We start from the raw sequence: 12,295 nt of genomic DNA, 5'->3' as shown, positions 1-12,295 counted from the left end.
TCTATTTAGAAAAACATTTTTAATAAAAATCATTCAATGTAATTATTTTTTGACAAATTGAATAAATTTTATTATTATTTATAATTGAAAATAATTAATATGACAATTTAAAAATATAATGAACAAATATGTTCATTTTTGTCACTTAAAAGTTTCCAACATTATAAGAAATTAAAACAAATGAGCACAGTATTTGTTTAGAAAGAAATACAACCTTAAAAATGGAAAACAAATAAAACATACAAACACAATAACACACAAAATTAAAATTATTGATGAGACCTAAGTATATTTTTTTTATTTTGAAAAGTAGAGGAATTTGAACCATATTTACTTATAAATAAGTAAACATCTTGTTCAAAGAACTAAATTCAACTCCTAATTGATAAAACTTTAAATTTTGGGTACTCAACGCAATTAAAATAAAAAGCAGGCACCCGGTTGTTATTTTCCATCGACCTGCATACTCATATGTGCTCCCAATGACTTCTACGCTACAAAAACCTAACTCCGTAACAGCGCCGAGAAATCTCCCTCGCTTTAAGGTACGGCCTTGCTTTGCTCAGCTGCCTTACCTTGTACCTTCCATCTTTATTATCTCATTTTGCTCTTTGCCAAGATGATTTGCAGATTCAGTAGAAAAATAGTAGTATTACTGATAAGATTTTTCTGGTTAAATGATCAGTGTTAGAGTTGCTGAGAGATGGCGAAATCGAAGAATCACACAGCCCATAACCAGTCTTACAAGGCCCACAAGAATGGGATCAAGAAACCCAAAAGGCACAGGCACACATCCACCAAAGGAGTTCGTTCTTTTTTCCGAAATCTTTTTTTGCTGTTTTCAAATTTATTTTTTTGTTTTTTCTTTTAACATTTCCTTTTATTGTGATTGTTCAGATGGATCCTAAGTTCCTCCGGAACCAGAGGTATGCCAGGAAGCATAACAAGAAGAACGGCGGATCTGCTACTGAGGAAGAGTAGACATTTTGACGACTTTTCGCGGTTCTTTTAAGCATATGATTTTGATTTTTCTGTTGTAAGACATTGCCAGTTTTGGTACTAGTCTGACTTTATCTATCAATTAGGTGATGATTCTAAATCTCTCACAACTGATGTCTTGATTCTTCTCACAATTATTAAGAATTCGTCGTCCGAAGCTTTGATCGAAAATTTTGTGGTTTTTGCCCACTGCTTGATTCATGCCCCATTTTATTTTCGTTAAATTATACTGTGTTTTTCAATGCTCAATGGTTCTCCATATCACTAGGATTCTTAAGGGGATGGTGCCCTATGAAGTTTCTATCATTCTGAGTAGTTTATTTTAGAACACAAATTGTCTGATTATTGTTGTAAGTTTTCATCGTAATGAAGATTCTTATAAGCTGTAGGAATGTCATTCCATTGCAATACTGTTCTCTTTACGGATTTAATAATTTCTTTTCGAAGGGTACTGGTTTCTTAGGATTGTTATATTGATACTAAGTAATGAGCACTTTAGACTACTATTACGCAAGTTGTTGCTCACTCCACACGAGGTGGATTTGATAAGGTCAGTGAATTATCAATGACATTATGCCATAATACAATAGTAAATTGATGAGTGGATGACCAGCATAAGCTTGGGTGCAGACACAAATGTATTTCTGTATTCCATGTAAAGTTGATATGAGATTTTTGTAGTTGTAAAATGGTCGTTTATATTGCTAGGCAGGAGCCCAACCTGTAACTTTTAGCATTAGGAAACTAGTCTTACTGAATTTTTTGAGTTGTTGCTAGGACCAGTTGCTCAGTGTCTGTGTGTTTTCCCGTTGTTGGCTGAGAAACAACAGTGACACTCTTGGCCTGATTCAACACTCATAGGCCTTCTGCCCACTCAAGCTGGGTAAAGAACTAGTAAATTTAAGAGCACTTTATTCCATCTTCTTGTTCTCTCTCCACTTCTCCTTCAGCTAGAGAATGGGCAAAATGTAAGCAGTGGTGCATGCCAACAAACCTGATGTGGTACCCACCAGGTTTGCATGTCATTATTCTCTTGGTTCATCACTGAACCAACTTAATGGGATGTGGATTTGTCATTTTCATTCAACTTTATGTGCTGGAAGATTTGTATAGTAGATAGTTGGAAGTCATTATCACATCATCAAATCCTCAGAGCTTTTGAGTGTATGATAGAAGCTCACCTGATGTGTTTTGCTTGCTGTAACTCAAACCATGTGGCATGTATAAAGGATACATAAATCTTATGAACTTAGTTTCGTCTGATGTCAATTGATTGAGTGGTGTGACATCTAATGGTTGCATAAAGTGATGGTAGTTTACTTTGATTTCTTATCTGATCAAGTGCCACTCAATTATGTCACTGCCATCAAGTTATTCCGAGGTTAATTGTACCCTGACTGTGTTCACGCAATTCATTAGGTGATAAGTTTAGGTCGTGGGCCAAAGGAGTTTTGAATACTGTGATATCAGTGAGTTGTTGCATTTGGTTTATTTCGAGCAATCGGGAAATTGCGCGGCTGCAAAAAGCCATTAAAAGGTCCATCTCGTGGAAACTTCCCATAACCGAGTTGCTGGAGTCCTTTCCATGGGCCGTGTCAAGGAACCCAAACCCTCTAAATTTTTAGCCTAGGTGGATTAGCGAAATGGTGATGTTTTGGCTAATATGTTACCATCTTGGAGACGAGACCGATGAACATCATCTCTTCCTTCGATCAGTACACGGTTCGGATAAGAAACCACAGTCCTCATTATCTATTTTCTGCTAGTGTTAGTGGACGATCCATTATGTGGAAATTAGTGCTAAAATACACTTGGAACTAGAAGTGGAACATGAGAATTGAGAAGTAAGATGTAGTGCCTAGGTATTTAATTAAACTTAACTCGTGTACAAGCTTGTGGAAACCATCTGACAATATTCAACGAAGAAAACAGAGAAGAAACTTTATATCTTCTCTGGATGCTTCACGATCACCACTGGACATTTAACATGCTTAACACAATGAACGCTCACACTTCCCAGAAGCGTCCTGTAGAATTGAAAAGGGGAAATCATCTTTATTTTATCTTGCCTGGAAAAAAATTGGTATAGAAGTTGAAAGGTGTGGGAGGAGGCAAATTATTTAGGCTGTTATACCTCTTGAGGAAACCATAACCGTGGCTTCCCATCACCAGTGTATCGGCTTTGATCTTTTCCACGGTATGACATATTACATCCTTTGCATCTCCTCTTCCAACAATTCTCTCCACATTTATCTGCACGTAGTTAATCAATAACAACTGTAAGAGATGATAAACCGAACCGAATTGAATCGTAGAGGGTAAATAAAGCAACATAAACTTCAAAACAAGAGGCCTACATTGCTGCTGAATTTTGAATAGATAGTTTCGGCTCTTTCCATCACTGAATTGACCAGATCACTGCCATATTTTTCCAAGGCTGTGATCACATCGCGGGAAAACATATACCCTGTAACAAGGAGGCCAGACTGGTCAGTAGGTATACAAAAACCTGGAATAAGCAGAGAGAACAATAGTTGTTGAACAAATTTTCCTTTTTGTTAATATAGGGATAAACATTGAAAACTTGTTTAGCTAAGAGAGCAAGAATTGATTTGACAATTCGGGGAAGAAGTAACTCTTACGGGCAAATTTGCCAGTTACAAGAAAAATCTTTTATCCTTTTTGAGGTAAGGAGAAAAGGGAATTGCAAGCAGATACATAGGAATTGGAAAATGGAGAAGAGCATTAATACTTGTTTTTCATAAGAGTAATAACAACACACTGAAAGCTGCAACTTTATCGTAATAAGAAACTTGTTACAGTTTCCAGGGAAGAAGGAAAAAACACAAGCAACGGTGGCAACCTGCAGCGTCGAAGGAAGAGTAGAGAGGAGGTGGAGGTTTCACGTAAAGAAGCACAAGCGTGTTGGTTGTGTTTTGAGAAAACAAATTTCCAGACACCATGAAAGTGCATACATGCTCTCCTCACTCTCATCCACGGCGACCACGATTTTGCATTCTTTCTTCTTGAGGTTCACTGCTTCCATTGCTACAACTCTGGATTTTTGTGCTCTTTTCTTTTTGGCTTGAACACTTTGATATAAGAAGCTCCGATGAATTATTGGCCTTAAGATGTTGATAAGAAAGCAAATGAAAGCTCAAATATCTATGGGTGGCATCTGGTTGTGGTTTTTGAAGTGAAAGGGGCTGCATCCTGGAAAAACCAGTTTAACCCAGAATAAATTATTAAGAAAATCTCACTGTTTGGCAAATGGCCAATCACAATGATATAATAAGTAATTAATTAAAGTAAACAACCAGTCAAAATTGATTTTAGAATGCAAGGTGAGGCGACTAGTGAGCTATAAGGTCAGGCTTTTGCCTTGTTTGTTGGATATGGAAAATCCCATCCTGTAGGACCCATTGATTCCTTCTCACTGAATATCCATGGTCAACATCTTGCTGAAGCTAAAGCCTCGGAGGAGCAAATATCAGACCAGAAAAGTTGAGCTTCACCACGTCATTCGTATTAAAATCATTCGCAACACGACGCCACGGTTGTGCATAGAGATAGAAATGGTGTGGATATTTTCCTTGCCCAAAAATGAAATGGATAATTCAATTGTTTTCACCGATGTGATTTCTTATGTGCCACTACTTACGTATGATTGTAATTTCTTTTGAACTTGACATATGCAGTAGTCATATTGGATAAAAGTTATGTATATATGCACCAACTATTTAAATAAGATTCATTGATTCTTTAGAGTCTAGCGAGGTTGAAAAAATATGCGGTATTGAGTGAGTCCAGAATCTACCGGCTACTTCCAACAGCCAGAATTTGTACGCTCAACTGTTTATATTGTTTTCTACTTTCTGGTATGACCTCACCAATGATCTACAACTACAAAGAAGCTTTAGATTCGACTTCAGTTGAAGCACTATTCCTATAAGGCCCCGCAGATACTAAAATGGCAATTGTCGTGATCGGGTGGAAGAAAGACGAGACCGTTTAATAGTCCAAATCAGTTGTTTATTTTTCGTGCAAGTTGAGAAAAGGTTCTGTTGTGTTTTGTCTGCAAAAAGCCTTGGAAAAAGCATCTCATGTTCTTTCCACTGACCAGTTGTTTTCGTTGGAGCAACACTGCTGTAGATCTAATCGTCTTAATGGTTGGACAATCTAAAGAGAAGGGTTAGATAATGGTTTTGTTTTGTTTTAGGAGAGGAGCATCTGCAATGCTAGCGCCCTGCAGCTTTCTGTATCTAATTTTTTCTTCTTTTAGACGACGTTTGGATTGCTATGAAGACGGCTGCAAGTCCAATTATTACAGGCTCGTACGACCACTTCGTAAGCCAAGTGTACACGTGGCATCCAAGGGAGGCCTAACCTGACACCTGTCCTTGCAAAGTTACAATTTACAGTGAGAGGACGTAAATCTCTTGTAGATTGAAAAGTATAATTAATGAAAATTAAATAAATTAATTAAAATTAATTCATAAAAAATAAATTTTATAATTTATTTATAATAATTAATAAATGTTAATAAATATTACATTAATTATAAAAAAATTATAAATAAAAAATAACATATAAAATTTATTATTTATAATCAAATTCAAATAATAAATATTCTAAAATTATTATTTAAACTTTATTTTAACTGTGAAAGACAGTAATATTATTATCCAAACTTTATACGAACTTGATTATAAGATGTTAATAATCCAATTAATTGAATCTGAGTAGCGCAGTATAACAGATATTCCCAATCATATATTTGCTCCTTCATTATTTAAAGCATAATCAATAAAAAAAACTCTCCCGTGTCTCACTTCTTCTGGCAGGTCTTTGCTCGGCCCAAGAAGGACACCAACCCAGTCCAGCTGACAGTCCCGTCTTGATCTCAACATGGTCTTGGGTTGTAAATCCATGTGCGATCTCTTTGATTTTTTGGATATAATAAGAAAATGCGTATAAAATTTTATTTTGATTAGAGACTAATAAAGTTTTTATCCTTTGCTTACTTGTAAGGCAAAATCCAACCCTTTGAAAGGTAGGACATTTGCAGCCTCCTTTGGTGCATTTTCTAATTTGTTTGTTTTTATTGTCATTTCCTGATAAATTCAACAAGGGGGGTGTGGCTTCTTTTCTTCTCTAATTTCTCTCTTGCCAGCTCGAGACTTCACGTAACAAAAGAACTCTGGTGCTGGTAGTTTAATCGCAACTAAGAATTCATTCATATAGATTTAAAACAAAGTTTAATGGAGCCACGTCTAGAATATTACCCTGGTCTTCGGGCTGGATTCCCTCCCTCAATCCCTCCGATAAGCAGCAGTTGTGTTTCTGTCTCCCTGCTATTGTGCGAGATGTAATTGAAACTTGGAAGGCCGATCAAGAGCTCATGCACACATTTAAATTCGATGAACAGAACCAATGAAGCAAAGGATAGAGAACATGATGGGGAGATCAAGTCGTCTCTTGTCTAACTTGCCTTAAAAGAAAATTACAAAGTCTTTCACAACTCAATATTTTGACAATTGAAAACAATGTTCTGTTTAGCGATGTACAAAGATGTAAGGAATGTATTTAAGACCATTAAAATTAAACTTTTTGTAGCATAACTGCAAGCCTATGAGCCTCCCTTCTAGATATTACTGTTGGCCAACGGTAGACCTTTTCTTTTTTCTCTTATTTGACAAATGAGAAATTCTATTTTTACTTTTTAACTATAAAGACCAATTGAGTCAAATGTTTGATTAAACAGTGGTAAACTTGATGAAGCATAATGACATGTGAACCACATGTCTTTGACTTTGTATTGGTAATGAAGTATCTATATGTGGATATGATTACAGGTTTAAATGTTTTTGGATTACCCTTTCGAATTCTGTCCATGCAATTTGCAGAGTACAGTAATGATTTTGATATTGGTTTAGTGAAATATTAGACAAGGAGTAGGCGAGTTGGCCACCGAGTGGTCACCAATACTATATGTGGGGCCACGGCCCAGCCCAGTTTCAATCAAAGGTAGATACTGGGCGAGCATTTTTCATACGACCAAACCGAATAGCAAACTTTATAGACCCAGGTCTCGTCCACCTTATCTAAAATAGTAGCGTAGTTTGACTAATCTGCCATATATTACCCCCAACTTTTAAGCTAAGAATTCAACAACCTCCCACCGCTTATCAAGTTCCATTAATATTTCTAACTAAAACTCTATATACTATAGCCTTCACCACCTTTCTAGCGAAATCACAGAATTGTATTCAAATTCACTTCATAATAATTAGATCAAATTAATCATTCATTTCCTTTTTGTTAATAAATAGAGTTAATTAATCATTGGAAATTCGGATAGCCTTTTTATTAAATTATTAAATACATAAAAATTAGCTGACCTCAAGTATCCTGTTTCGGTTCACCAGAAACAGAAGCATTGGCGCTGGGCCTGCCGATAGCGGCTGTGCCCAAATGATTAGTCTAATTTAGAAAAATGGTTTTATTTTCTTAATGGAAACACGAGTTAGCTTTTAATTATATTAACTCAGCAAGATCTCGTATACACGCAAGTCTATAAATTCCTATCCAGGACGAGGACGTGGACTTCATTAGCCTAATCAGAAATAGCGGACGGCCAAGATGAGTCCTGTGAAGTGGGCCAATGGTGTCCCCACCAAAGCTCAGGGTTAGTGCCCACCACTTAGCTTGATCCCCCCCCCCCCCCCCCCCCCCCCCCGTCCCCGGTTCCTCCCTGAAAGCCGAAAACTTCAGTTTCAGTGCCTTCGTCGCTGCCGTTTGCCAGCCTTAAAAATGGTAAGCCGCCAAATAATTAGACAAAAATCCAATTCCAAATTGCCTTTCAAAGAGAGAGAAAAACAAATTGAAGAAAGACGATAAGATTGATTGAAGGATAAGCACAAATGTCAGCATCTTATTTATTTATTTATTTAACAAATGTCAGCATCTTTAAATATATATAAAAATAATAAGAAAATTAGTAATTATTTTTTTGGGGGTAAATATCTGAAAATTTGAAATTTTAGATTGGAAAAAAGATGAAGAAAGAACATTATCGAGCGTCAAAAAGGAGGGCCCCATGGAAGAAGCACAGCTATTCTTTGCTCATGCTTTTTTCGGTGAGCGCGTTTGTTATTTTCTTTCCACTTGAAAGTCATTTAGTATTTTTTCAAAGTGGGGCCTACCTTTTTTAAATTTCTGGTGGCCAGAGCGGTCCGATGTCGTCGATCATAGATCACACGTCCCAAATTCAAACCTAAAAGGAAAAAAATTTGAATTTGGACATGGGGACACGAAGACGTATCGTGATTTAATAATGATTAACTCAATAATTCTGTCACTCGTCCCCGTAGGAAAACTAGATTCCCAAATTTGCCCTTTCTTTTTTTAATTCGTGATGATTACAAATATTTTAATTGGGAAATGAAATTGATCACTTTCGTATCTTTAAAACGGCACCATACGAGGTGCAAAGGTCATGAAAAATGCCCCCCACTTTGATAACAACAATGACATTGTGGAGAATGAGATGTCAAAATAAATTTCAAACAACCACTTAGACTCTTTTCAACCTGTTAATTAAATCAAAACCATATTATATGCATGCTAATATGGAATAGTTGTAATATTGATTTTTTTTTTCAATATTATATTCTTCTCACCTTGCAAAACCACAAATATTGAACAATAAATTACTCTCAAAATTCTCATAGCAAAATATATTTATCTAATTTTAATTGTTTTCCGCTCTTTTTATATTTTTATAAAAAATAAAAAAATTAATCAAACGGAACCTTAATTTTTAAATCCAAATATCCACTTGAATATTATTTTTCTACATTTTACTTATGACATTCAATTGGTATTATATTAAATTAAAAATATTGAAGGCATAAACCTATTTGTTCCACGGTGAACAAGCAAGGAATCCTTGTTCAGATGCCAATGAACTATTATAAGAAGACGAAAATGTGGGGTTTCTTAATGGAAAAGGTGACTTGTTTGTTTTTTTTCAAAGTTACCAAAGAACAGCAAATCAGATTTCTTTTTCTATTATTTATAAATTATTTTCTTACCAGTTTAGCATATACCTTATCTTCACCATCCAAAAGACCCCAACAACCTTTCCATTTTAAGGATGAAAATCGAAATGTACTATTACTTCATCACAAATTACATTGTCTTGTATAAGTGTAAATCCAAGTACAAATAATTACCAAAGAAAATATGCTTACTATTTTCCTGCATTTAACTTCTGTTTGACCTTTGAATGTTTAAAATGTGAATTAAACTATTTTGTTTGAATGAAAGCAAGTCAAAGCCTTTCCAGTTACAGCTTTCACAACCGGCTAAAAACCGCGTCACAGTTTACTCAAGTCCTTCTCCTTCAAAAAACAAAAAAAAGCCAAAAAAAAAAATAAAATAAGCGGAAATAAAATAGCCAAGCAAAAATATTTAATAATTTTTCTGTTAAGATAAACAGGGGGGTATTTCTGGAACTTCATGCTGTGTTTCTCATATTTAAAGGCCAGTCTATGGAGGAGAGGAGAGACATTGAAAGGGAAAACAGAGGAGAGCATATTTTGAAACACACATAAGAAAAAGGTAAGTTTTCAAAAACAAAAGGGAAAGCTGAGAGGAAATGGGGGATGTTGTTGTGTTTGTTGATGATTTATCATCGAATTATTCAATTTCACACTGTAGAATTTGCCATGAAGAAGAATTTGAAAGCTTTAAGAACTTGGAAGCTCCTTGCGCTTGTTCTGGCACTGTCAAGGTAAGACTTTTTTTTTTTTTCCTTTTCGTTGGTGTTTTCTCATGCTTATTTCCAGATTCTGATTATTGGGTTTTCCTCTGTTTTGATGATTAATTCCTTTTTTGTTTTTGCTGTTTTCAGTTTGCACATAGAGATTGTATACAGAGGTGGTGTAACGAGAAGGGAAACACAACCTGTGAAATTTGTCTTCAGGTTCGACTTCTAATGATCAGAGCAAATTAAAGAAGATGTATTCATTTTCGAAAGCTTTAGTTGCCAAAACGAAATTTGACGCTTTTGTCTTTGATGTCAAACTGGGTTAGCTGTTCACCAGGATGTTTTGTTTTCTCAAACTCTGTTTTCATCCTTCTTTTCCTTTTTCTTTGTTCTGTTTTTTGAGTTCTGGGGCGTCCAAAACTTGTCCTGTTTGTTCAACTTTTCCTTTTGGCTAAGTCACCCTTCGCTTCTTCCATGTGATCCAGCGGATTGTAAATCGTTGTATTGGATTCTTCATTATTAAACAAACTAAACTAAAATCTTAATGATTTCCAATTATGACACTATGACTTCATTTAAATATCAAATATCAATACCCTCAGATTCCTATGATTGTTTTATTTGAAAAAAAAAAATTGTTCCCAGAGATTCATTTAATCTTAACTTAATTATACATTATAATTAGCAGGTAATAAATGAAAATTTTACCGAATAATCTCTTCTTACATGCAGGACTATGGACCAGGATATACTGTAACAGTAACAGCACCTTCAAAGAAGTCTCAGCTGATTGAAGCTGCAGTAACCATCAGGTAATTTTAATTTATTGGTAAAGCCGCGTGGCTTGCCAGCTGGTGCTGTAATAAAAAAAACATTGCTTCACTTTAACAGAAATGAAATCATCTTTATATAAAAAGTGTTGTAATTTAATCTAAAAGGCCAGACATGCTTGTCCGCTAATTAGTGTTCTACAAACGTGCCTAGTTGCTAATACTATAACCTGCAATTCCTTAAGCTGCCTCTTTTATATTTATTTAGTATTAAAAATTAAAAAGAAGAATTGTTTGTGTCACAGAGATAGCCTACAAATTCCGAGAAGAGAGCTTGAGCCACAACACCAAAGGTTGGTGGCCTTAGCTGAAGGAATGAACGTCGAGAATGACTTCCCTCAATGTACTTCTGCTGCTGACAGAGGCGCCTCTTGCTGCCGATCACTGGCCCTCACTGTACGTTTTCATTCCCAATTAGAACCTTCAACCTTTAGGTGAAAATCACTCCAAGAGATTATCATTTAAACAAACGGTTGTGTGTGTGTGTTAAGTATTTTTCAAGGGTACAAAAGTGGGAGAACGTTAAGAAAGAATGAGGTTAACTATTTTCTTTTAAAGTGGCAACCACGCAGGTGGTTGAAAAGGGTATGCCCAATATGTAATATTAAAATCAGTACAAGTGACTAGTGTGTGATTCAAACTACACCTATAATTTAGTTATTTCGACGGCTATGATGGGTTGCACCATGGCCAAAAAAAGTGGGCCAACCATTCCTACAACTGAAATTTGAAAGGGAAACAAACTATCGAAAACCATCTACCCACCGGTAACGGATAGCTGAAATTTTTTAGTTTCACTTTTATTCCCTCCCCAGTCCCCACCCCCTCCCTCTTTGAGAGCAACTGATGATCCTGTTGCTATTGGTTTTAGTTTAAAGTTACTGAATTTGATAATGGTTAATAACTTGGCAGTTTACTGTGGTCTTGCTCGTCAAACATCTCTTTGCAGTGCTCAATGGCGAAACTGATCATTACCCATTTGCACTCCTTACCGTAAGTATACAGTTTATATGTATATATTACCTAAAGCTACTATCACCGTCATAGGAATAATTTTGGCCTTTTCTAATATTATCTTTTGGCATATTTTACAGATACTTTTTTTAAGAGCTACTGGAATTTTACTCCCAATGTATATATTGGTTCGGACAATTACGGCTATTCAAAACAGCCTTAGGCGACATTATCATGTCAGTTTCCTATCTCACAAATTGAAATGAAGGTTTTACAATCTTGATTTTCCAGATAATACCGGCTGCATCTGATTCGATTCATATGCCTCTTGTAACAGGATTCTGACGAGGAGCCCTCCAACTCTGACGATGAAGACGATTGTTTGAGCAGCACAGTCGCACACCACAACTGACTCTCTTACTGTATTACCTCTAATTACTTCCATTTGTATCTGAGCATTACACTGATGCTCATCTTGTCCCAATTTTTTGCATGAATTGAAAAATCATAAATATTGCTTCTGACTACAGATTGATGAGGCAGCTTACTTTTTAAAAATGGAGGATTATTAACAGATTTTACTTTCTACCAATCCACCAGCCCATTTCCTATTATAATAAAGAGATTTGAAGAAAGGCCTGGAACCTCTATCTTAGTACCATGAATGGCCTAACTTGGTAACTTATCACAAGGTTTCTGATCAATTTGTATTTACTTTCAAAACAAGTCATTTGTTCGG

At 35.6% G+C, this 12,295-nt stretch overlaps 3 protein-coding genes across 3 annotated transcripts; 2 read left to right on the top strand and 1 right to left on the bottom strand.

The window, feature by feature from the left end:
- The first annotated feature begins 432 nt into the window (after positions 1-432).
- Positions 433-1,188, top strand: LOC110414165 (large ribosomal subunit protein eL29z-like). Its single transcript, XM_021425232.1, has 3 exons — positions 433-545; positions 686-805; positions 898-1,188. Exons 2-3 carry the CDS (start codon positions 704-706, stop codon positions 979-981), a joined length of 186 nt encoding a protein of 61 aa, XP_021280907.1. The 5' UTR covers positions 433-545; positions 686-703; the 3' UTR covers positions 982-1,188.
- A 1,558-nt stretch (positions 1,189-2,746) lies between these two features.
- On the bottom strand, positions 2,747-4,212 carry LOC110413115 (Adenine nucleotide alpha hydrolases-like superfamily protein). Its single transcript, XM_021423818.2, is given in 5 exon segments — positions 2,747-3,026; positions 3,134-3,252; positions 3,357-3,466; positions 3,863-3,955; positions 3,958-4,212. Coding segments are annotated over 5 exon segments (495 nt in total). The 5' UTR covers positions 4,046-4,212; the 3' UTR covers positions 2,747-2,941.
- Positions 4,213-9,549: 5,337 nt separating this feature from the next.
- On the top strand, positions 9,550-11,968 carry PIT1 (RING/FYVE/PHD zinc finger superfamily protein). Its single transcript, XM_021424086.2, has 7 exons — positions 9,550-9,796; positions 9,917-9,988; positions 10,505-10,584; positions 10,848-10,998; positions 11,515-11,595; positions 11,697-11,792; positions 11,894-11,968. The coding sequence occupies exons 1-7, from the start codon at positions 9,662-9,664 to the stop codon at positions 11,966-11,968; spliced, it is 690 nt and encodes a 229-aa protein (XP_021279761.1). The 5' UTR covers positions 9,550-9,661.
- Positions 11,969-12,295: the final 327 nt, after the last annotated feature.

The sequence above is a fragment of the Theobroma umbraticum genome, unplaced genomic scaffold (genome assembly GCF_002168275.2).
Source record: "Theobroma umbraticum cultivar Fairchild unplaced genomic scaffold, ASM216827v3 scaffold_4.1, whole genome shotgun sequence".
NCBI lineage: Eukaryota > Viridiplantae > Streptophyta > Magnoliopsida > Malvales > Malvaceae > Theobroma > Theobroma umbraticum.
Note: the sequence above shows the minus strand (reverse complement) of the source record. Positions and strands in the feature narration are given on the sequence as shown.

Excerpts from the sequence above, each read along its gene's own strand:
- LOC110414165 (XM_021425232.1), top strand. The coding sequence starts at position 704 with ATGGCGAAATCGAAGAATCACACAGCCCATAACCAGTCTTACAAGGCC. Across the intron at positions 806-897 it reads GGCACACATCCACCAAAGGA|ATGGATCCTAAGTTCCTCCG; the intron begins GTTCGTTCTTTT and ends GTGATTGTTCAG.
- PIT1 (XM_021424086.2), top strand. The coding sequence starts at position 9,662 with ATGGGGGATGTTGTTGTGTTTGTTGATGATTTATCATCGAATTATTCA. Across the intron at positions 9,989-10,504 it reads CCTGTGAAATTTGTCTTCAG|GACTATGGACCAGGATATAC; the intron begins GTTCGACTTCTA and ends TCTTACATGCAG. Across the intron at positions 10,999-11,514 it reads GCCGATCACTGGCCCTCACT|TTTACTGTGGTCTTGCTCGT; the intron begins GTACGTTTTCAT and ends ATAACTTGGCAG.